Source organism: Cynoglossus semilaevis, chromosome 11 (genome assembly GCF_000523025.1).
Source record: "Cynoglossus semilaevis isolate Cse_v1.0 chromosome 11, Cse_v1.0, whole genome shotgun sequence".
NCBI classification, from domain to species: Eukaryota; Metazoa; Chordata; class Actinopteri; order Pleuronectiformes; family Cynoglossidae; genus Cynoglossus; species Cynoglossus semilaevis.
Genome location: NC_024317.1, coordinates 20,050,484 through 20,075,658, shown reverse-complemented (window position 1 = coordinate 20,075,658; position 25,175 = coordinate 20,050,484). Strand labels below are relative to the sequence as shown.

The window sequence follows — 25,175 nt, the reverse complement described above, 5'->3', positions numbered from 1 at the left end:
AATCTCTTCATCCTCAGCTGTGATCTCTGCCAGTGAAAGCTGATCCCAGTGACGCTCACACCTAGACACAGGCTGCTTCCTAAACAGGACTACACTGTGACTCACAGGCTGGTGCTCACTGTCCCAGAGGCATCTTCATTAAGGGTCGCTCCAACTCCAGCTCAAACTCCACTGATGCCTGTTGTATTATGTCAGATGAACTCTGACATAATGTAGAGTAAAGTTCAACTTGCAACTTCTGCATTGCCATTTAGTTACACCAAGTCAGTTTTAGTAGTTCAGCCCAAAGTCTCAAAAGAGGGGGAGGGGAAGCAGAGTAGAGGAAAGACAGAGTAAAAGTTGACATAAAACACTATAGTATACAGCAGGGGTGGCAAACTGTTCTACAAAGGGCCACTGTGGCTGCAGGTTTTGGTTCCAACCTATCCAGAGCACAGCGACTGACCAATCAGCTTTCTGGAGATTCAGATCAGTTGATTAAAAGAGCCAAGTGCTGCTGCTTGGTTGGAACAAAAACCTGCAGCCACACCGGTCCTTTCTGGAACAATTTGCCACCCCTGGTATTTACAGCATAGTCAAGGCGTTACAGTCTAAACAGTACAGGTGTAGGAATAACTATCATGATTATGATTAATTTTCAATGGTAAAGTAGTTCTTCTGAGTTAGAGAGGACTAGTTATGAATAATAAACGTATAGAAATGCAGGGGGTATTAGTATTCTGACAAAAACTCTTTATAAAAAAAACTGTTGTATAAGACTTTTTTGGCGCCTCCTGAACTCCTTTTGCCTCCTCCCATCTTAGCCGTTATACAAAAGTTCCACATTCGGCCTTTTCCGCCATTCAGCTTCGGTCGGACGATCTTTGTCTGTGACGTCAGTGCGCTGTGGTGGGTAAGCGAGGAGGAAGAGGCAGTCGCGCCGGCAGCCTCTAGGCCTCTGATTGGCTGCGGCCTTTGACGATGGTATAAAAGCTGTATATGCGCGTGCGGCCGCGGTATGAAAGGTCCGAGTCCTGTTACACATGTATAGAAGAAGACGAACTAAGCGGAACGAATGACAGAGGGTTTGCAGAAAAACAGGAAGGACAAAGTTGGAAAACACACGGGCGAAGAAGAAAAAGAATCAGTTTTCATTCATGTCGGAGTCTGAGCCGCCATTTCTGGAATGTGAGTAAAAAGCTTAATTTCCTCTAAACAAAGCGACGCCTTTATCAACAACCACAGACACACGCATCTCCATTTGTCCTTCTTTTAGTGGTTTGTTAAAATGTGATCAAATCTTTATTTTCTGTGGTTCTTCAGTCAATGTGCAGAAGCTGACGTAACTGACGTGTCTGACGCCGTGGGTCGGTCGGCCGGTGGGTGGGCTCTCGTTCGTGTCAGTAGGATTCCCGACACATTCTCATAAAAGCAGAGCTGCAGAGCTGGCCTAACATATTAGAAACAACATCTTCACTCGCGTGTAAAACACGCATTTGACTTAGTTTGATGGGGTTTCGTTAGCATGTTTTTAAAAGAAGTGGAAGACGGTGCACGACCTCCAGACATGACAAAAAGAAGATTCGAGCAGTTTGTTCTGTAAGTGTAGAGCCCGTTAAAACAGTTAACCAGGTTCTCAGGGTGTCATTTCACAGAAGAAGACACAAACTGAGCAAAGGGACACAGGTGGACCAGCATCACCAGTATCTCTGCGCTAAAATAACGTACTTTCACTGTGGAGTTTGTGTGAGGCAGGTTATGCCTATCTGCGCGTGCCTGTGTGCGCGTGTCTGGCAGAATCTGCTGATCCACTGTATTAAAAACCTCTGTCTAACGGTTAAACAGAGCTCTGAACTCTGTACATCCCTGGCCAGTTAATTAAAACCCCATTAACTGTGGGCCACTGCAGGTGGCAGATGAACCGAGTCGTCTCTAGGGTAACGTTAGGTCGTCGTCAGCAGCGTAGCCATAGGGTTCTCTATGGTGGAGGCTGAACGTCAGGCTGCATTTCAAGTGGACATGGCTTCTGCTTTGTTTCTCCATTCTCAGCCGTGAAGAGAAGAATGTGTGTATGTGTTTGTGGCCAGCTTCTGCTCTACTCCACTTTTCCAGTTATCTTCTTTTCTATCCTGCACATGTCTCGCTCCAGCTCTGTGTCACCATGACTCTGCAGATTTGTGAATGTTCTTGGCTCTGTGCCCTCCTTTATGTAGATAGAGCTGCAGCAGAGTCCCTTATTCACTCCCTTAGAATGGCATTCCTTTTTTCGTCCCACAATGAGGATATTTATAGCAGAGTATGGCTACCAAGGGGGGTGCCATAAGGGATATGTGGTTCCACTGGGAGTCAAACCTAGGATGTCCTGCTATTTTTTATTTATATTTATATATATATTTATTTTTTGCAAGGCAGGTGTGCCAACAGCTACGCTATGGAACCACATTTTTGTGGAGTTATGTGGAGCTGTGTAGGAATGCTGTGTGACTGTGACTGTTGTTGGTTCTTCTCTTCACCTACTGACCGGTCATCAGTTGCAGCAGCGGCGGCCTCCTTCATCTAGGCTGAATTAGCCCTTAACAGGGTTAACCTGAACAGGCTGAACACTGCCCACAGAGAAACCTGTATAAGGGCTGTGACTGGGCCGTTAAGCAGCCTGTCTTACCGCAGTCACAGCTGACAGGAAGTCAAGACCCCTTTTGGCTCTAAAGTCTGGTGTGACTGATCAGACAGTTCTGCTGTGAACCTGTGAAGGTGGTTTCACTGGAGGACCATGAGAACCCTAAAAAGGAGGTTTCACACCGATCCTGTCGTTTTAATGAACCGTCTGTAAACAACAACAACAACAACAAAGAACCAAGTGCTGTAACCACAGGATTAACATTTTTATCATAGCAACAAGGGATGCTGATTCACTGGAAGATGGTTCAGGTCAGGGGTGGGTAAAAATATTGATGCACCAATGCCAACATGACAACTTAGAATGTTGGATGCTGTTCCTGGCTACAACATGAGGTGCCTGCCTTCATATTTAATACCATCATAATATCCTTTTATCATATTATATATCATCTTTATATCATATTTAGCCTAAATTCTTATAGGCCTCCGAAGTTTGCATACCCAGTTCAGCTGTAATTTTGATGGGCTATCACTGTGAAAATTAACTGAGGAAAATAAAAAAAAAAACCTCAATAAACATAATGGTTGGGATACACAGACAAAAGCACAGTAAGTATAGTGGTGGTAAGTATGTTATACTTACCACCACATGCTATTGCACGTTTGATGTGGAATTCTTTTGACAGCGACAGTTCTGTCTGCCAGGGCAGGCACATTTGGCACTGCACAAAAAAGTTATTGTGTTGTTTGCATTTGAAAACAAAGAGCTGGCTGAGATATGGCCAAGGATTTCCTTCTCTTTCTGATTCATCCGCTCCACGGAAGCACTCTGCTTGGCAATCCTCAAGCTCCATTTTTGTTCGGCACCAGCCATCATCAACAGGCTACAGCCTGTCTCTTATTCAGCGTTATCTGGCTACATTAACATAGTGGGAAATCTGCAGACCAGGCAATTGTCTTTTAGTTAACGCAGATTGTTTTTCACTGCATATAATTTTTTTTTACTGAGTAAAATGTCAGTCAAAATGTACTTGAGTAAAAGTAAAATGACCTACAACCAGAAACTAATTAAAAAATTATAAATTACTCAGAAAAGCTACTCAATTACAGTAACGTGAGTAAATGTAATTTGATACCTTCGACCTCTGTGTTTATGGTTGTCTGCCTAACATGTTGTCTTAATGCCTCCCCAAAATATAGAGTACTCTCCACCACAATGTCTAGGGCAAATGGGGGTGCTGTCATGCACTATTATTATTGGGCTGATGCTTTATTTTCTGTTGTTTTATTGCTAAAAAATGCTATGAGTTATACCATGGCTGTTCATATGGGTGTGGAACTAAATTAATAATTGTTTTTACTAAATTATTTGGTACTGTAACTTGAATTAGTTATCTAGTCCTACTTCATACTGAATCAATACCGAAGCATTTGGATCAATATCGGATTGAATCCATATTATGACCTAAAAAAAAATCGAATTGTGAGATTCTTAACAATACGCACTCAGCCACAGACTGGAGCTGAATGACAGTAATAATGTGTTTATAATCATAAATATCAAAGACCAGAATAAAAACTAAATGTTACTGTAAACACTTTAGTTTCACCGTCCAGTCTGCAGTGTGTTTCATGTTCCAGCAGGGGCAGAGTTCCCTGATAATGTGATTGTTATCGGTGACTGTACTTTTTGTTTCCTTGTAGTTCAAATGGATCTCAACGATAAGGACGTTCCTGAAGAGGTTTTACCTGTGGTGATCATTGGTAAGAATTACACACACTTACACACAAACCCACTTACAGTGTAGCCACAGCTGTTCCTGGTACTGTCCTGAGTTCCAGGTACTTTTTCCACATTTTTTTAACACATTTCTCTGTGTTTTCTAGGTAACGGTCCTTCAGGGATATGTTTATCGTACCTGTTGTCAGGGTACACCCCCTATCCGTCACCTGAGGCATCACACCCTAATCCATTGCTGCACAGGAAGCTAGCAGAAAAGCCGCAGCTGTCATTGCTGGAGCAGGTGACAACCGTTATTGATTGGTCTGTTGGTTGATTGTATTGTTAATTGATTGGTGGGTTTGTTTGTTGGCTGACTGATTGCGTTGTTCATTGATTGCAGATTTATTTTTTTTTTTAGCAGAAGGCTTCTGTATTATTTATTATTTAAACAGGACGTTTTTCTTCAATTCTCAGTTACGAGGACATAGTGTTTTTGGAGCTCAGAATTGTCGTCTATAGCCTCAGTTTCACTAAGTCTCTGGTCTTTTCTTCCAGGATCTGGACTATCTGTGCGAGGGTCTAGAAGGCAGATCGTCCAACCCTGTAGCTGTGCTCTTTGATTCTCTGCTGCTCCCTGACAGTGATTTTGGCCTGGACCATAGCTCTCCTCTGGAGTGGAGATATGAGCCAGAGAGGTCCATCCCACACCTGGTCCTGGGGAAGGGTCCCCCTGGAGGAGCCTGGCATGTAAGGAACCATTATGTAGCAATGGGAACTAGAGGTGGAGGAGCCTGGCATGTAAGGAACCATGATGTAGCAATGGGAACTAGAACTAGAGATGAACACCTTCTGGGTTCCACCTGAAGATGTTCTTTGGACTTCCAATAATACAGCCTTTGAGCTTAAAGTCAAACATCTTTAAAATGTTAAATGTTTATTTTTGGTCTTTACACCAGGTTTTTCCAGTCTGTCGTGTGATCACTCATTTCTTTCATTTAGTGTCCAGGAGCCATCTTTTATCTCTCACTGCTGTGGCTGACCACATCCATCTCACAGTGTGACTGTGTTCTGGTTCTAGGCCATGGAGGGGTCCATGCTCACCCTTAGTCTGGCCAACTGGATGGAGCTGCCTGGACTCAAACTGAAGGAGTGGATGAGAGACAAACGCAGGTCTGTGCACCATGTCAAACCCAGGTGTAGGTGATGGAGCGCTGCGGGTGGCGAACTGATGTGCTCAGGTGTGGAACCCACCTTGAGGCATCCTCCACTGGAAAAACAAATACTTTAAACAGTTCTCGGGTTAATGGCTTTAGATTGTGTGTGTGTGTGTGTGTGTGTGTGTGTGTGTGTGCTCCCAGGGTGACGGTTCTGTTCCAGTGTGAGTTTCCATCCCTTGGATTGAATCATCCTTCGGCTATGTCAGCAAATGTTTGACTTGTTTCAATGTCATCTGCAGTCAATCAGTTTGGCAGGAAACTTAGTTACTATTACCCGAGTGCCTCCCTTTGGCCAGAAACAAAGACTCAAATCTAATAGCTGGAATTGACTCAGTTAACAGCATTTAAAATAAATCAACCTAAAATAAATTAAAAACTTAAAAGAAAATAATATAATAAAAGAAAAACAAATAGATTAAAACAAAAAAAAGGTTGTCATTCATTTACTGAATTTCCCCCGGTGTGGAATTGAGTAAAGCCTTATCTTATCATGAATGTGTCCTGTGGTCCATGACCCAGATGTTGGCGGCCTCTCCGTGGTCCATGACCCAGATGTTTCTTTAAAACTCTTCTGATCAGATTTCACTTTCTGGTGAGGCTGGGGTTCTGTTGGTCCTGATGCTGTCATCTTTTCTGATTGTGTTCGCTGACAGAAATGTGCGAAACGACCGCGCCACACCTGCAGAGATCGCCTCGTATTACCAACACTACGTGACCCAAATGTCCCTGCAGCAGAACTTTGCCTGTGGGACTATTGTCACCTCTGTTACCAGGCATCACAACACCCAGGATGGCGGTCTGCCCTACTGGAAAGTGACGGGATTGCAGCACAGAGATGGAGAAGAGCTGGGAGGTCAGTCCCATCCTCCCCCAAAACCCCGGGTTTATTTTATAGTTCTTCAGAAGTGTTCTGACTCATGTCTCCTCCATGACTTCTAGATGGCTGCTCTGTTTTGGAGCAGGTGCCGTTTTCAGTCATGGCCCACAATGTGGTGTTGGCAACTGGAACCCATGACATTCCAGCGAGACTGGGTGTGGACGGTGAGTCCTTGCCCTACGTTTGCCACTCATTCTGGGAGCTGGAGATGGCCATCTCCAGGGGCGAGCTGCACCAATCTTCAGATCCAGTGTTGGTGGTGGGGGCAGGATTGACGGCCGCCGATGCAGTGCTGGCTGCTCACCATCTCACCACGCCGGTCTATCACGTCTTCAGACGTTCTGTCACTGACTCGGGCCTCATCTTCAACCAGCTGCCCAAGCTGCTTTATCCAGAGTACCACAAGGTGAGGTGAGCTCCAGACCTGGAGCCGGAGCAGCACTTAGCCAATCATGTGTCCCTGGAGGAAATTAGACTTGTACCATAGAGTTCGACGCAGATCGTCGACGTTCATGTGTTCTGTGAAAGGTTTCAATACCATCGGAAGACTTCACCGCTTTCCTGTTATTTTCCAGGTTCACCAGATGATGACTCAGCAGCAGCACCAACCACCTCCACCACCATCGCAGCTCCCAGACCAGAACCTAAATCATCATTCCACCAACTCTGTTCCATCCACACCCTACTCTGGTTACCTGAGCTTCCCGTGTCACAGGGTAGTGTCCTTTAGACCAGATAAGAAATGTGTTCTGGAGTCAGACTCGGGCCAAAGGACCGTGGTCCAGGTCTCCAAGGCTCTGGTTCTCATTGGTTCCCACCCCAACCTTTCATTTCTGGAAGACAATGGCCGCCAGCTGGGCACTGACCCCGATGAGCCCATCTCCTGTCGACGGAACCCGATTGATGTGGACCCCTTTACAAACCGGGTGGTTTCGACAGACGCGCCGGGCATGTATGCCATGGGGCCCTTGGTGGGTGAGAACTTCGTGAGGTTTCTGAAGGGAGGAGCCCTGGCTATAGCTAGTGACCTGAGCAGATGTCAAAGAATGGGGTTCAGAGGCTCGTCCTCAAACAGATGTGCGGAGGTCACGCTACAAGGGATGATCAGCCCCATGGGCTTGCAATGTTCCCCTCTCTATTCTGACAGTAAACAGACAGGAAATGAACTCTAGAACTGCGCTGTCACTGACGGTGGTGTCCTCTACTGTCAACCTAAGGCAACCTCTAGTTCATCAACTTTGAACACAGATAATTGGGTCAGAGTGAGAGCTTCAACACAGGATGAGGTTCATGGATATCTGTGGCATTTGGTGGACAACCTTGACAGGGCTGGGTGTGGGTAAAACATTTTTTTGGTACTGATACCATAGAGCACTTCTCTCAGATGCATTCTTTTATGGTCTGGGTTGGAACTAATCCATCACAGCAGAACATTCTATCAAGTATAGACCCACTGAACCATGCAGAAAAAGACCGTCACAGTGGTGTCCACAGAAGATTGAAACTCAACAAAGTTCTCTTTCAGATCCAGCTTCACCTTTGCCTCCCCACCCCCAGGGATAAGGAAGCCACAGTGTTAGTTAAATAAAAACAATTACCTAATATTACAATAACATTGAAAACTTTACAATGCAAACTACATAAACTTCCTTGTGTATTTATGAAAAGTGAGGTTCCCCCTGGTGACGAACAGGCAAAATAGCTATTAGCGGTTAACAAACACTTTTTTTTTCCAGTCTCCTGTTTTTTTTTTTTTTTGTTTTCCAGTCTCCTAAGAGATTTGGCCACATTTTGAAATGTTATTCTCTTCAGTGACTAAACCTATTGTGAGTTGATTCTATATCATTAGTGTATACATTCCACTTTGTATGGAAGCAGAATTTGTCTCCAAAGCAATGCAAGCTCCAAAAACATCAAATCTTTTATTGGATTTCTAAATACCAAAAATATGTTTTCCTTATTTAAAAAAAAGTATTTTCTTTGTTCTCGGTATCATGGTTGGCTTTTTATGAGTTATTTATTATAATATAAGTAGAGTACTGAATGTACTCTGGGAACTAGAGATGAACACCTTCTGGGTGTGTGGGGGAGGGATTCTTGTGGAACTGGTGTGGCTGTTACCAACTTGTTGGTAAGAACTGTTCAACCATGTATGGGAGAACTAATGAAGCTGACTGATCCATTCTTACATATACTGATGACATCAGAACCTTAGGATGGGTTCTGATCACAGTGATCACAGTGAAAAGTGACCTATCTCATCTATAAGTGGTGCTGGTGCCTTTAACACACACTCATGCACAGCCTTGGTCTCCAAGATGTGTCTTTCTCAATTTTTTTTTGATGAATGTTGGATTTCTGAGGTTGTGTTTCTGACTGCACATCAGTTTTAACTGTACTGACAGACATCTGTTAATTTCTTATCAAGTCAACTCAGATTTTCATTAAAGGTATTTTTCATCAATAAACATTTCACTGTGTTATTTATCAGACTGTATTGTGTAAGGTAAGTGAAAACCTACCTAGCAATAAAAACGATTCTGATTCTGATCAGACTCGCAGTATAAACTGCCATAATTCTTAAAGAACTGTGGACGTGAAGGTAAATACATCTGGGACCAGACAAAAAAACACGAATAGTCTAAAATATTCTAGTCCTGTTTTTGACTGTGGTGAGTGTAAAACCAAACACACACGTGTTGTATTTTTAAAGTCAAATTAAATTCAAATTTACATGGAAAGTCAATGAGACGCGCAATATCCATCCTTGACGCCACAGGCCTGCAGCATTTTCTATGAATGACCGCCCTCTAGTGGCAGAATAGAGGAAACCCACATACGTATACTTTTCTTCGCAGCTAATATCTGTGCGTAGCAGCAGACAGCGTTTCTGTGTCTGGTTGTGTGGTTAATTTAATTTGAAATGAGTAAATAAATATATCTATGGCACAGATAGTACTTCAAAACTGGACAGAAATATCATATTTTCTGGCGATGGTTGCAGGGTGAAGCCATGGAAGTAGGTCGAAAGCGTTCAGCTGGTTTCATTTTTCATTTTTTTGGAGGTTTGTATGAGAGTGACTTGTTTTACAGTTTGTTTATTTACTTTATATTCCTGGTGTTTTTCTTTAATATTATTTTTTATATAATATTATATTTTGTGATATAAATATATTTTCGTTATAGTTACCTTCATAAATTCTACATTCAATGTTTCATTGAGAAAATCTATCTAAGGATCTCATGAATTTATGGACCTTATCATGAAAGCCAATTTCCTGCCATTACAGTTTTGTTTTGAAATTCTGAAGCGGATGTGCGGACAAGTGGGTATGGTTAGCTTGACCCTTACTGCTCGGGGACACTCGTTCACTCTAGGTCGGTACTCCTGAGAGGAACCGGAGAGGAAACGTCCGGTCACAAGTCACCGCCAAATACCTTGGACACAGAAGACGAACCTTCGCAGGAGTAAAAAGAGAGAATCGTGATTAATATCCAGGAAAAAGATTCATTTGGATTAAAACAACGTTGATTTAAAGCCGGACAGGACTGATTTATTACATTGTGTTTGTGTTCACGCACGCAGACACACGCACACGCAGGTTGAGGCTAACTCGGTAGCGCCGTTAGCCAGCGCGTTAGCCTCTCCACTTATGTTTTTTGAGTCGTGTTTTCTCCTGTCCTAAAACTAAAGTAAAAAACATTTAGAGATCAAGGCGTGCGACATTTTTCAACAGTTTCTGCCTGAGTCATGAGGCGCAGAGTTTGCGGCAGTTTGTGGCGGTGGACGGCAGCGAGCATCGGCTGACACAAACATGGATCAGTTTTTTTCAGTTTTTGATTATTTTTGGTGAAACTTTGACCCTCGACTGTTTTTACCGCCACAACGTCCTCGTCAATTCTCTCGGCAGTCAGTTTGACTGGGTTTTGGCGAAACAGAGACAGTGGAAAAAAGCCTGTAAAAGTTTGGGAAGTCGAGGTTTTTTTTCCCTTTCACAGACTGGAAAAATGGATGCGGGAATAGAGAAGGAATGCAGCGCCCTGGGAGGACTCTTCCAGCTCATCATGAACGACATGAAGGTAAAAACAATCTTCGTCACTATATGTATTTTACTAATCTAAAAATACAGTTTTTGTTAAAGTTCTCTTTTTACAGAATTAAGCGTCACTAATATTGTTACACATTTTCCTCTCTTCTGAAAATATATATTTATTATTTTACACTCTTAATGACGTATTACGACTATATGAGAATATATTCTCGTTATTACAAAACATATTCACTACTGTTTTTGTTAAATGCTGTTCAATCTTTTGGTAAACGGTTATCACATGCACTTTTATCCAATGTTTTCGTTGTAATTCAAATGTTGCTTTTTGACATTATTTTCATGACTGTTCCCACCGACACTGATATCTTGTGTAAACACACAAGCTGTTAAACTTCTTAAAAAGACCTATATTGTACTTAAGTCATTAGATTAAATAAGATTGAACTTTAAACTTAGAGCGAGGTTAAACTGAATCTCAGATAAACAAGCAAATAAGCAAAAAAAAAAAGCCTTTTTTCCCCCTGATCAATATTATGTAATTATTAAACAAACTAAGAATCAAATGTAATAAACTGTATGAAAGAGGTCAAAGTATGACCAAAAGGTGAAACAGGCCGTAATGAGCAGATTAATGGAGAGTCTATGGCACATCCTCTGAAGGTCTTTGAACCCTAGGATGAGGATTGTTTTGTGTTTTGCGTGTATGTGCCTGTGTGTGTACGCGCTTTAGCCCCAGAGCCGTGGACTGGTGGAACCACTCGTACTTAAACCATTAACATCAGAAGATTAGAATGTCAACATGAGTGCCAGCTGCGGCAGAACCAGAACCTACCACTTCATGACTCTGTTTGGTGTCAGGCTGCTGCTGATTGGATCATAAATGAGCGGAGGTTCAAACTGGAACTGGGCTGTGTGTGTGTGTGGTGAGGGGTTGGGGGGTCAGTATGTTGTGTATGTGTATGTGTATGTGCGCTTTGATGTCTGCTAAGCTGGGCTGCCCTTTTACTGTCCGCTAAGGTCTCAGATGTTGGCCCTTATCAGTTCACAGGCTGGAGCAACTGCACTGTACTCAGTCCGGAGTGACTGTACTGCATCTCGGCTGGAGAGAGTGTACCGTACTCAGGCTGTACTTAGGCTGGGGCGGCTACGAAGTACTCCGTACTGTACTCGGTACTGGTACTACATTCAGACTGTATTTACAAAGTGCTTTTGGTTGGATGAACACTTCCTCTTCGGGGCTGTTCTTTGGTGAACATTGTGAACGATTGAAGGATTGTCTGGTTACGCCACATATGATGAGTCAGGCTGTAGCAACACTCTAGTCTTGTGTAAGAGTGGATGAGCGGATTAATCAGGCAGTGCCACTCCCTGGTGTGTGTCCATCAACACAGACCACATCTGTCTTGACAGTGGGTTGATGTTAACCTGTCAGAACAGCCTGCAGGTGGTTCTGGGTGGTGCAGCTCCGTAGACTGTGTCACTGTCACAAGTTCTTAGTGTCCACAGCCAAGTGTGATGAGAACAGAGCAGGTTATCACAGGTGATATTATTACGGTAATAAGTTACTGATCATCACAGTGAAAGGTTATTGATTGTCACAGCCGTAGTTATTGATTGTTACGGTGACACGTTATTGAATTTTAAAGTGATAGGTTATTGATTGTCACAGCTGTAGTTAGTTATTGATTATTATTTGTATTGTTTTTATTGTTGATTTCTTCATTCATGTTTGAGTTGCATGGTCAGTACCACCGGTCAGTGTCTTGTAGAGTTTGTAGAACATTGTGGTGGTCCAGACATTTGATTGATTGATTGGGTCTTGGCTTCATCAGCAGTGACATAATAAAAACCCTGACCTTTCACACTCTCTCTGCTTACATCCATCTCTTCAACAATACACTCCTCCTCGGGCTGACCTTCAGTCTGACCTTCTGCTTCATGAGGATCCGATCTGTGTCTCCATCATAACTGGATTTTCCTTGTTAACTGGTACTTTGAAAAGGAAAGGAAAAGCAGCCGTTGACCTTCAACTCTGTCCCTGCAGTGAATTAGGTTGTTAGATGTGTCAAGTCAAGTCCGTTTTATTTGTATAGCCCAGATTCACAAATCACACACATTTGGTCTCATTGGACTCATTTGACACAATTCTAAATAAAGATTGAAATTAGACTTGACTTAAAATATTCTCCTAAAAACAGGGGGGGAAATTGACCAAAGCAGAACAAGGTTACAGTTACAAACTCACTAAGCGTTTTTAGCAATGGTTGGGGAGAAATAAAAACCCCTTTCAACAGTAAGAAATCTCCACCAAATCCAGTCTCAGTGCTGCCGTCTGTCACATGTGCGCATGTGCGCGTGTATAGTTCAGTAGAACCTGCCTCTACACCATGGAGTATTCTTCTCTTGTACTGTCCTGGATGACCGTGGGTGTGTTTCAGTACCTTTGTACCTAACAGTTATGCAGTGTTGGTGTTAAAATCACTGTTCAAATGTGTTGTGCCGTTACAGAATGTGGTGAATGTGAAGAACCGTCTTCACATTCACACACAGACAGTAAGACTTTACTGTTCTGTGATTACAGTGTTATATGAATATAGTCTATAGAACGGTCTGTTTTTTTTACAGGAATAAGTTTGTTGTTGTAGTTCTGGACTGTGGCAACATGGAAAGAGGAAGAAGACATGAGTCAACAGGTTGTGGATGAGTGTTGTTAATAAAGGGTGTGGATACGCACACACGCACGTATGAAATGTGGAACTGCCGTGCTTTAGTCTGACTCAGCAGATGAAGTAGTGGAGCGGTGCAGTGTTTGTCGAAGGAGTCCGAAAAGGTGATGGGATTTCACTGGGATATCGCAATCATTCTTTTCCATTAAACATTTAAATGAAATATGAAGTAATCTTTTCTACTGGTACGAGTGGACTAACGATGGAGTTGTTCCTTAGGGCCTTGTGTTCTGTCGGGTTTTATTCATGGAAAGGTCTAGGACTGTTGGGAGACGGTCGCTCGTACTGTGTGGAGGATGCTTTTACAGTCGTTCGCGAGACGCACAACAACATAGTGTCACAGTCACCTTTAACTTCACATCAACATCTGTGCTCTGTTTTCTCAGAGCAGGGGTTCCCAAAAAGTTGCCACTAGGCCCAGTTAAAAGGTCGTTTTAACTGGGATTTTTCCAGACTATAAACATTTCCTTTGTTTTAAACCAAAAGCTAACATTATATTTATTAATGAATGTGTATGTATATATATATATATATTTATATATTCAGGATGGCTCAGTTCGATACGCGGGATCGGAATCAGTCGGATATTGGTCATAATTTCAGGGTCGCATATCGGTAAAAACAACTAGTAGTCTGATCCGACACCTAAAATAAATTTTTGGCTAATTCGAATGAAAATGCATAAACGGTTCAGACTGGCTGTACTTCTGACTGACTGGATATTGTCGTAGCTCTTCCTCAGACAGATGATGGCAGCTGTTGTGGTAGCAGCTGTCCTTGGGAACAGGGATTGGACACTAACAGTGGCCTTGGTGACCCCTGAGACTCTGACTGGGAATCCAGTCTTTTGTTTTTTTGCTTTGTCTTTTTAAAAAGTGCAAGGACCGTGGGATTTTCCTGGTCCGTTCCCATTGATTGACTGACTCTGAGTGTGGCTGTGACATTCCTGACACACCCAATGAATTTTTAAGGTTTAGGTGAGAAGTGGTGGAGGAACAAAGAGGACATTGGTGAGCTCCTCCATCTTCTTGACCTCAGTGTCAGTCTGTGGTACTGTTATTTTTACACCAGCGCCAGTCTGGAGAGGGAAGACGTGCACAATTGCTGTCGAGTTTTCAATACATATTAAGTTTAAACTGTGACTTTGTCCCAGTTTTTAAATTTTGTCCCACTGCGAATTTGAGTTTGACACCTCTGTTCTACGCCGTCAGTCTGCGGTACTGTTGTTCTCCACCCGCATTGGTCTGTGGTACTGTTATTCTACACTAGCTTTAGTCTGTGGTACTGTTATTCTACACTAGCTTTAGTCTGTGGTACTGTTATTCTACACTAGCTTTAGTCTGTGGTACTGTTATTCTACACTAGCTTTAGTCTGTGGTACTGTTATTCTACACTAGCTTTAGTCTGTGGTACTGTTATTCTACACTAGCTTTAGTCTGTGGTACTGTTATTCTACACTAGCTTTAGTCTGTGGTACTGTTATTCTACACTAGCTTTAGTCTGTGGGACTGTTATTCTACACCAATGTCAGTCTGCGGTACTGTTATTTTACACCAGTTCCAGTCTATGGTACCACAGCGTTAGTCTGTGGTACTGTTTTTCAACACTAGGATTAGTCAGTGCTACTGTTACTCTACGCCAATGTCAGTCTGTGGGACTGTTATTCTACACCAATGTCAGTCTGTGGTACTGTTATTCTACACTAGCTTTAGTCTGTGGGACTGTTATTCTACACCGCCGTCAGTCTGTGGTATTGTTGTTCTACTACAGTGTCATTCTTACTCCCCTTCTTATTCTTCTTCTTCTTCTTCTTCTTCAGACCAGTTATCCTACATGGGAGGACTTTTTAACCAAAGGAGTGAAGCTACTTCTTCAGCTCAGGTGAGACACACACACACGCACACACACACACTGTGTTCACAGTCACAGTCTGTGTATAAGTGCATGCATATGTTGCTATAGAAACATAGCGCTGGCTGGTGAAGGAACATGTGTGGACAATATATCCATTGATTCTGAGTGTGTGTGTGTGTGTGTGTGAAAGCACAGGTGTCCAGTTCCCTCCTAACACTGACCTCTCAGTTCACAATACCAGTTACTTTATGTTGTCACTTCCTGCTCTCAAACTTTGGTCCCAACCACCAATCACCTGTGCTGTCTCTTCTTTTCAGGGTTTCTGCAAGTCATTGAAAAGCACTAGAAGTCATTGAATTTTAAAATTCAATTAGTGTTAAGTCCCAACCACCAATCACCTGTGCTGTCTCTTCTTTTCAGGGTTTCTGCAAGTCATTGAAAAGCACTAAAATTGAATAAATTATTGAATAAATTAAATTAGTATTAAATTAACTTTAAATTCAATTCCCAACATATATATTTCCATTCCTGTCGTTTTTTTTATAATTATTTATTTCATATTTTTAAATGGCTGTTTTTATTTACTTACACCGAACTTCTCAGTAACTTTTCCCCCGATCTCTCCTCCTGCTCTCTCTCTCGCTCCCCACTCTTTCTCTCTCTATCTGACCACAGCTTTTTTTTCTTCCTCTCTCATACCTGTGAACAGTGAACCCCTGCACGACAACATGAGTAAAACATGACTATTACACTGGAGCTAAATGCGGTAATCGCCCTGAAGGATCAAAATTTCCAGGTCTTTTTCTTGTTGTGCTGATCACATGACAACATGTATGTGTCAGTTTAGAAAATACTCGACCCCCTTCTGAAAAAAAAGTTAATTCGCTGTGATGTAGCGGCAGTGTTGTGCCATCTCTATTAGAGTACTACTCTACTGTTTTTTTTTTAGTATAGTTGGCTAGCGTTGGCCGCCAACTATACTCAACAAGGCTGGTATCGACTGGTATCGGGCCTGATACCGATAACTGGAATTGGAACTGGCGCATCCCTAGTAAATAATTTAGATTCTCAAAAATCTTAATTCTATCATTATCAAATAAAATGCTCGCAATTTACAATAATTCAGAGTTGAATATGTATATTTTATTTGTGTGTATGTGTATATAGCAGAGGGGGGACCAAGTCATTGCTTTTTTGCAAGTCACAAGTAAGTCTCAAGTCTTTGCACTCAAGTCCGAGTCAAGTCTCAAGTCAAGACAGGCAAAGTCTGAGTCGAGTCCAAGTCAAGACTGAAAAGTGCCAAGTCAAGTCCCAAGTCCTTTCTAGTCCTTTTCAAACAAACTAACGATATATTTACACAGATCACTTTGGGTTTTAGAGAAAGTCTCGAGTCATGTCGAGTCAAAGGGCTCGAGTCCAAGTGAAGTCACGAGTCACTGATGTTAAAGTCCAAGTCGAGTGGCAAGTCTCTTTACATTTTGTCAAGTCGAGGCTAAAGTCATCAAATTGATGACTCGAGTCAGACTCGTGACCAAGTGAAGCGACTCGAGTTCCACACCTCTGGTATATAGGTAGTATTAGTATTACATTTTTGGAATGGCATTACAAAAGCAATCAATTAGGTTTGCCCCCTACCTGCAGAAAGCCTGCGTTCAGTTCCAAACTCACATCTCTCTGCAGTCAGCACCAGGAACGAGTAGAAGGCCACCAGAACCAACCACAGTGTAGTCTGACTCCCTACTTCCTACTCGCTGCGTAGGGCAGTTTATGCGGTGCATTGTGGGATATATTGAGGTGTCACAGCCTGACGACATGGAGTCAACCAGAGAATGGACGTCTGATCAGTTCTTTTTTCTGTGTCCTTCAGAACTACCATTGGGGTCACAGGAGCTTTTCTGGATGCTTTTCAGAAGGTGGCAGACATGGCTTTTGGAACCAGAGGTGAACGCACTCATTAACAAACGCACACACACACGTACTTGTTGTATAGTAAAGCTAACTCTTAAGTTGACGATTCAATTCTTTTGTGAATGAATTTCGGGGGTTATTTCTCAGGAAACCTTTAAGCATCGTTTGCGGCTAATGTTTATGCCCGTGCTTTAGTTTTGTAAGATGTGACTTAGAAACACGCAATAACTATTTTGTTGTAAATGACGGTACGGTGTCTTTGTTAAACTGTAATATGGGTAATCTTTAGCTTCTTTAATTACATACAGAATTTGGTTGAATTTTGCTAGTTTTTGCTGCTTTTACTTATGCCGCACTAGCTTAGCAGTGCTATTACACTGAAATAGAGAGCAGAATCCAAATGTGACTCTCTATCAAATTCATGCAAAAACCTAAATCAGTTCTAACATGAGCTACAGTGGGTCTACAGCAGGCTCTGACTGGACTACAGTCGCTGAGTGGGTGACACAACCATCTTGAGTGAATGTTGTCTAAATAGCATGTACCAGCTTTGTGAACACATAGTGTTTCCTAAAAACACTAGGCAAAAAATGTACCTTGAAGGAAGCACTTTTTCGAAACAAACGTACGTATGTCACCTTTGACCTATTAATGTTTTAAAAGAACCAATCCTCATGACTGAGGAACTGTAGACATCATCATCATCATGGTCATGTGACACACACACACACAAACACAGATCATGGGACCGTTGACGCAGTGCTGACTGTTTCTTTCTCATCTTAAAGGTTTGTGATTAGTTAGTTTTCGTCAACTTCAATGACACAAAGTGGTCACTATGAGTGTGGGCTGGGCTAGTTGCTAGGGTTGGTACTGTTGTTGAACATATTGACGTTGAGTCATTGGTAGATTATTAATAAAACATTAACCTCGGCAGAACATTTTAATGACGGTAAGAAAAAAAGAAAGAATGAAAAGAAATTCACGGAACCATAGTGGAATTGTTGTTTTTACGCTGAAAAAAAAAAAAACAGGATTAGGGAGTTAGGAATTATAGGTGTCTGCCAAACTCCGAGTCTATCCATTGAACAGGCTTGTGCCAGAAACAGTGGAGAGTTCCAGGAACTGTTTACACTATCACAGTACCTGGTGCTAGGATGTGAAAGTCCACAAGCGCCACAAACTAAGTCTATCAGTACGTCTTCAGTGTGTCTTCCAACCAAAGTACGTCATTTGAGGATCTGCACCCAGTAACCTTGTACCATGCCTGGTACTGTTAGCTTTGCAGAATCGATTATATTATTATAAAATCGATTGTTTAAAGACAGTTAAAAGATCTGCAGGACCAAATGTGAGAACGAAAAAAAAAAAGTTCCTCCCACAGAGGAACTGTCTGATCTTGTCAGGTCACATTCTTCTCTCAGCTCATTTTGAGTCTGCTCTGAGATCCATTAGACGTGTCTGAACACAATCTAAAGCTCGCAGCATTAGCGGTAGCTAGCTGCAGCGCGACACACCTACATACATGTCTGTGTTGTGCCACATCTTCACAGCAGTTTTGGGGAGGGAAAAAAATCACAGCCTAGATTTTGAATATAGGGTAAAGACCAAGAACGACTTCAGTCTCCCAGACTCAGATTTTTTTTAAACAATTCTTTCTAGTGTCAAAAACCACAAGAGACAAATACAGAAAACACACCTCAGCTTAATGATTAACTCAGACGTGTGTGTGTGTACATACATGCGCGTTGCTCCAGGATGGAGCAAGAAAGGTAAAGAGGGAAGAGAGAGGAGGGGGAGGATGAGAAGGACAGTCAGAGGACAGTGAGTGAAAGTTGATCTCGCTGTTCTCAAACCACGGTGGGGGCTGGGATCTCAAACATGCTCTCTTCTAACGGAAGCACGTGGAAGCTGTGATTTTTTTTTTTTTTTTAAACCATAAACAATTAAAAATGGCGTTAATTCACATGAACCGTTCTCCATCTGACAAAAGGACAAATGATCCAGACTGAGGGGAGAGACAGTGATGGACTACGGTGGTCCCGAGTCTGTGTCCATCACTGTCTCTGAGCTCTGGTCAGACAGACCACCTTCTTCTCACGCTCACTGAATGTGAAGTGTTTAGTGACCAGGTGTACCGGTGTCCCTGCGATTGACAGCTGGATCATCCAATGAGAGCCTCGTAAGTGTCAGCAGTGTTCACTGTTGACCGCCATTGTCTCCTGTCTCCGATTAGACCACCAGTCCAACCACAGAGGAAAGATCAGACTAGTTTGACCTGTGAAGGGTGCCCCCCCGCTGTCAGTGGATAGTAACTTCAGACCGACTGATCCAACTGTGATGTGTTTTTAGCAGTCTGAGACTTAACTCCTCGCACGTCCATCTTTAATCGTCTTATTTATCCGTCTTTCAGGAGCCACCAAGGAGATTGGCTCAGCTCTGACCAGGATGTGTATGAGACACCGCAGCATCGAGTCCAAACTCAAGCTTTTCACCACGTAAGAGAGGCACAGTCAGTCACTTCTGTTGTTGTTGTTCCTTCTTTCACCTGTGACGTCAGCATTCACATAGACTTTCCTTTTCCTCCTCCTCCTCCTCCTCCTCCTCCATAGAGCTCTGTCAGAGAGTCTCCTCACTCCTCTGGAGGTGAAGATGGAGGAGTGGAAGAAGGTAGCCAGTCAGCTGGACAAAGACCACGCCAAAGGTACGATTGCAACATTTCACCACACGCACACACCTGCGTTAAGACGTACCTCTCTGATCCTGTGTGTGTTTGTCGTGTGATCAGAGTATAAGAAGGCCAGAGCGGACATCAAGAAGAAGTCCTCAGACACCATCAAACTGCAGAAGAAAGTGAAGAAAGGTAAGAAGAACCAAGGTTTTCCTCCAATGGTTTATTGGTTCACATCATCCACAGGTGGTTATCGTTGACCTCCACACACACCCACACACACCCTGGACGCACCCTCGGGCTCTGATTTCACTCCAACATCTCTGAACATGTTCTGCTTCGGGGTTTTTTTTCCCCCCCGCTCTGGTTCTTTAACATTTTGTTATTTTAGAAATTCACACATGGCCGTGACTGCTACTGCAGTATCATCTACTCTGCTCTGTTCATATACTGCTCAGTGTCAAAAGTATTTTGGAGGACCATGTATGTGTCTTTTAGTCTTCTAGTCGCAGACTCTCTCAAACCAGATGTCAGCTGGTTTTGTTCTTCTACCAGACTACCAGTTAAAGGTCCAGAGTCCTGACTGCAGTTCATCATGGTCATCGTAGGAAAATTAAAATTGGGTTTTTTTTAAAATCCACGGTTTCTCAAGAGTTATAGCTTCCAACATGACGTAAAAGTAAAAAAAAAAGTTTAGTTTTCAAACTGTTGACCTGGTCCTTCATCTGAGATGGAGACAAAGACGATGAGAAACATCTTCTGTGGACACATAATCCAGGTCCAAAATAAAGAAGACCTCTGACCATGGTCATCTAAACTGCAATATCAGTCATTTTAGAAACAGAAGAAACAGAGGCTGTAGACGTTTTCGAACCACAGACTGGGAGGAAGAAGAGGAATAAGAAGAAGAAAAGGAAGAAGACAAACAGGAGGAGGAGGAGGAGGAGGAAGAAGAATAAGCTGTTATGATCAAAATCAAACTAAGTCATCGTCAGTGGGGGAGGGTTAGAGTACTTAACGCGAGTTAAGACGGTGAAATTATATAATTTGGTTTACAGGGTTTTTTTTTTAACATGTTGTCATGTTTCAACCTGCCTGTTCGAACGAACCTGTCTGACTGAGATGATGCACTGAAACAAAAATCATCAGGAGAAAAAGAGAATGTCAGTGAAGAGAGGGAGAAGAACCGGACGGACTGGATGAGGGTGAATACAGGCGGTCTTCATTATCATCATCATCATCATCATCGTCATTATCGTCACCATCAGCATTACCGTTATCAGCTTCATGATCAAGATCTTAATCATCAGTAATGATATCATCATTAACATTAGCATCATGATGTCATGATCTTCATCATTTTCATCATCGCCATTAGGGACGTGTTGATGCATTGTGAAGTGAAAAATGAATTATGTATTAAGGAGAGGGCTAAGTTATTTCAAAAAGTCACTGGTCATACCATGAGACTACACACTCCAGTACTGGACACCCCTAAAAAAAATGTTGGTTGTGACCTGCTATTAAACCAACACAATGCATCCCTATGTAGCTTAAGGGACGTTCGGGTGTTCAAACAGAACGTGGGAAGAACTTCTCTCACAGACACAAACGGGGGGTTTTACAGTGTCACTGTAAAGACACGAACTCTTGTCGGTTAATATTTATTTATATTCTTTTGTTGTTTAATATATTGACAGTTTGGTGAGAAAAATCGTAATAAAATTGCATTGTGAACAAAAGAAAAAAAAAATCACAAATCCTATCATATCATGAGTTCAGTGTATTTACATCCCTAATCATCATCATCATTTACAGGGCGAGCAGAGCAGGTGCCGATCCCTGGCTTTTCTCAGACTGAGGCTAGCAGTTAGCTCTGTGTGTGTGGGTGGGTGCGTGCGTGCATGCGTTTGTGCGCGGAATGTCACCAGACTGGTTCAAGGATGGAGACCATGCAGGTTTTTGAGGAGCAGAGATTTCATAGAACAGTGTTTCCACACACACACACAAACTCTGAATCTTTGTTCACCTTTTTTTTTTTTTAAATCCTATGTTTACATTTACCTTGGTGACACAAACTGATGGTTATTTTGATCACTGCTGCCATCTAGTGACCGGAGGCTTGTTTATCCTTCACGCATTACAGCAGCGGCACACTTCTTGTCCAGTGTGCCACATATTTCATTGGAAGCCTCTCAAGCCCAACCTCACTGTATTTGCCCCAGGCAGTTGACCATGCCCCACCAGGGGGCGCCATCCCACTATTTGAGAAGTACTGATTTAGACCATGTCAGAGCACTGACCGACTTCAGATGAAGTAAAAAAAAAAATTTATATATTTTGTAGTTTTCTCTTAAGTATTTCAATCAAGAGGCCAAAGGTCATGTTTCCTTTCTGTAACCTTTAACCAAATGACGAGTGAAAATCACTTCCTCTTCTCTCTCTCTCTTTGTCTCGTTTGTCCGCAGGCAAAGACGAAGCTCGGGGTCAGCTGGACAACGCTCTGCAGGACGTCAACGTACGATACGTGGTGCTCGAGGAGACGGAGAAGAGAGCTGTGTGTAGAGCGCTCATAGAGGAGAGGTCGCGCTACTGCAGCTTTGTCAGCATGCTGAAGCCCGTGCTGGTCAGTCACATTTGTCTGTGTGTGTTTGTGTTTGTGTGTACACACATCTACTGTCTAACAGGAAACGTACTCGAGAATCAGTAAAACCCCGAATGAATCACTACTCTCCGTGTGTCTCCGTGTGTCTCCTAAGGACCATGAGATCAACATGCTGGGCGAGGTGACCCACCTCCAGACCATCCTAGAGGATCTGATGAACCTGACAGCTGAGCCCAACAAACTCCCACCGGCTAGTGAACAGGTACAGCCCTGACCTTTGACCCGGATTATTCCCGCTGAAGTATTAGAGCAGATGTTTAGTACTTGAACAGATCTCTTGAGTCATCTTAGTTTGTCTTGATTAGTGACATCTGGTGTTGGGTCTGTAGACTGGAACAAATGCGGGACTCCTCCACCCCCCCCCCCCCCCCCCCCGNCTTTAGTGAGTCAGGAGATGATATGGTCCAGACACAGACTTACTCCAGGGGTTTGTCTTCTTCTTTCTCAGGTGATCTCTGACTTGAAAAGTTCTGATTTTAGCTACAGCTACCAGACACCGCCAGCCTCCCCAAGCAACACACTGTCCAGGAAAAGCAGCATCAGCAGGTTACACACACACACAGACACACAGAGTCTCTAATGTATTTTCTGTCACAACTGCAGTTTTTGATAAATGTAAACAAAATGGATTTTAGTCCATGGTGCGTTTTAGGGTCGAATGTTGAAGGTCAACTGTTGACCCTTTGTTTGTTTGTGTGTGTGTGTGCGCAGTAATTATCAGTCTGGATCAGTGAGACATGGACCGTCTCTGGACTCTATCAGTTCTACTGTGGATGGAGTCCAGCTGCAGGTGAAACGCACAAAAACATTTCATTCTCTCCTGTCTGACACTGCTCATTTTCTCCCCTTTTCCTTTGTACTGGCTTTGATTAAAGTGTTTTTAAGTGTGATGAAAAGTGGGCCGTGGATGTACGTTGTGTGTAAAAATACACTTACGTTACACACTACAGGACGCACTTGGCACCGCCCACAAATCCGCCGCAGGAAACAGAGCAGAGAATGGACTGTTAACCCTGCCCCCAAACACTTACTCTGGCCACGGAGAGAGAACAAGAGCCATGTCAGCGTCTGGGAAGGTACACACATGTACACACACACATACACAAAAGCAAAAGTCATTTCAGAAAAACGAACCTTAAGACGTACTTGTTCTGTTGCAACACTGTCAGTGTTTTTGATCCTGAAAACTGAAATTCCCATTTATGTTCAAACATGAATTTTCCTCCATCTGTCCCACCTGTCTGTCTCTGCCCATGTCCTACCTGTCTCTCTCTCTCTCCCTGTCTCTCTCCGTCTCTCTCCTTTCTCTCTATCCTACCTGTCTCTCTCTCTCCCTCCCTCTCTCTGTCTCTCTCCTTTCTCTCTATCTTACCTGTCTGTCTTTGTCCCCCTTGGCCCTGTTCTGCCTGTCTGTCTCTTTCCTACTTGTCTGTCTCTGTCTTACCTGTCTGTCTATGGCTCTTTGTCTCTGTCCTACCTATCTGCCCCTTTTCTACCTGTTTGTCTCTGTCTCTCTGTGCTACCTGTCTGTCTCTGCCCATGTCCTACCTGTCTTTCCCTCTCCCTGTCTCTCCCTGTCTCTCTCCTTTCTCTCTATCTTACCTGTCTGTCTTTGTCCCCCTTGGCCCTGTTCTGCCTGTCTGTCTCTTTCCTACTTGTCTGTCTCCGTCTCTCTGTCTTACCTGTCTGTCTATGGCTCTTTGTCTGTGTCCTGCCTGTCTCTCTCTTTGTCTCTGTTCTACCTATCTGCCCCTTTTCTACCTGTTTGTCTCTGTCTCTCTGTCCTACCTGTCTGTCTCTGCCCATGTCCTACCTGTCTTTCCCTCTCCCTGTCTCTCCCTGTCTCTCTCCTTTCTCTCTATCTTACCTGTCTGTCTCTGTCCCCTTTGGCCCTGTTCTGCCTGTCTGTCTCTTTCCTACTTGTCTGTCTCTGTCTTACCTGTCTGTCTATGGCTCTCTGTCTCTGTCCTACCTGTCTCTCTCTTTGCCTCTGTTCTACCTGTCTCTCTCCTTTCTCTCTATCTTACCTGTCTGTCTCTGTCCCCTTTGGCCCTGTTCTGCCTGTCTGTCTCTTTCCTACTTGTCTATTTTTGTCTCTCTGCCCCATCCAACCTGTCTGTCTCCGTCTCTCTGTCTTACCTGTCTGTCTATGGCTCTCTGTCTCTGTCCTACCTGTCTCTCTCTTTGCCTCTGTTCTACCTGTCTGTCTATGGCTCTCTGTCTCTGTCTGTCTGTCTCTGTCCCCCTTGGCCCTGTTCTGCCTGTCTGTCTCTTTCCTACTTGTCTATTTTTGTCTCTCTGCCCCATCCAACCTGTCTGTCTCCGTCTCTCTGTCTTACCTGTCTGTCTATGGCTCTTTGTCTCTGTCCTACCTGTCTCTCTCTTTGCCTCTGTTTTACCTGTTTGTCTCTCTGTCTGTCTCTCTGTCCCAACTGTCTGTGTCTCAGTCCTGCTCAGCTCGAGATCACTTGTCTCTGACTCTGGGGGGTTTGCATCCTGAGGCTCAGAGGAGCAGAGACTCCCTTCACTGTTCTAGTGGATACAGCACACAGACAACCACGCCCTCCTGCTCTGAGGACACCATTCACACACACGGTGAGTGGAACTGCATGTGTCCACGCGCACACACACTCACCCGCTGGTTGTAATGCTGTGAACCAGTCTTTCTCGGTTAAAGTGAACTGTCGAGTGTTGACTGGCTGTTTAACTTGTCGTCATCTAACTGTCATGTCTTACTGTTCTCCTCTGACCCGTCTCTCCCTTTGTCTGTCTGTGTCCTCTCCTGTCTTCTTGTTTCAAAAACGCATTCTTCTTCTTCAGCTGAGAAGAGAGCCCTCCATGGTAGGTCTCTGTCTCACGCCCTTCCCTGACCCCTCTGCCCCCC

General features: G+C 43.4%; 2 protein-coding genes across 2 annotated transcripts in view; both read left to right on the top strand.

Annotated features, from left to right (window-relative positions):
• The first annotated feature begins 905 nt into the window (after positions 1-905).
• osgn1 (oxidative stress induced growth inhibitor 1) lies at positions 906-8,151 on the top strand. Its single transcript, XM_008321222.3, has 8 exons — positions 906-1,167; positions 4,303-4,362; positions 4,486-4,622; positions 4,877-5,068; positions 5,400-5,491; positions 6,192-6,391; positions 6,478-6,821; positions 6,991-8,151. The coding sequence occupies exons 1-8, from the start codon at positions 1,137-1,139 to the stop codon at positions 7,585-7,587; spliced, it is 1,653 nt and encodes a 550-aa protein (XP_008319444.1). The 5' UTR covers positions 906-1,136; the 3' UTR covers positions 7,588-8,151.
• Positions 8,152-9,756: 1,605 nt separating this feature from the next.
• The window catches only part of mtss1 (MTSS I-BAR domain containing 1), an 18,707-nt gene continuing 3,288 nt past the window's right edge, over positions 9,757-25,175 (top strand). The window contains exons 1-12 of the mRNA XM_017036886.2: positions 9,757-10,495; positions 15,013-15,074; positions 16,915-16,988; positions 19,369-19,453; positions 19,568-19,659; positions 19,744-19,818; positions 22,095-22,252; positions 22,386-22,493; positions 22,740-22,837; positions 23,003-23,081; positions 23,242-23,367; positions 24,739-24,886. Coding sequence (XP_016892375.2) covers positions 10,424-10,495; positions 15,013-15,074; positions 16,915-16,988; positions 19,369-19,453; positions 19,568-19,659; positions 19,744-19,818; positions 22,095-22,252; positions 22,386-22,493; positions 22,740-22,837; positions 23,003-23,081; positions 23,242-23,367; positions 24,739-24,886 — 1,177 coding nt within the window. The 5' untranslated portion in view covers positions 9,757-10,423. The remainder of the gene's footprint in view (positions 10,496-15,012; positions 15,075-16,914; positions 16,989-19,368; positions 19,454-19,567; positions 19,660-19,743; positions 19,819-22,094; positions 22,253-22,385; positions 22,494-22,739; positions 22,838-23,002; positions 23,082-23,241; positions 23,368-24,738; positions 24,887-25,175) is intronic.

What these genes read in the sequence shown, in the direction of transcription:
- osgn1 (XM_008321222.3), top strand. Translation starts at nt 1,137, where the DNA reads ATGTCGGAGTCTGAGCCGCCATTTCTGGAAT. An exon ending in AGCTGTCATTGCTGGAGCAG is followed by an intron (nt 4,623 to 4,876) that starts GTGACAACCGTT and finishes CTTTTCTTCCAG; the next exon opens with GATCTGGACTATCTGTGCGA. An exon ending in CCCCTGGAGGAGCCTGGCAT is followed by an intron (nt 5,069 to 5,399) that starts GTAAGGAACCAT and finishes TTCTGGTTCTAG; the next exon opens with GCCATGGAGGGGTCCATGCT.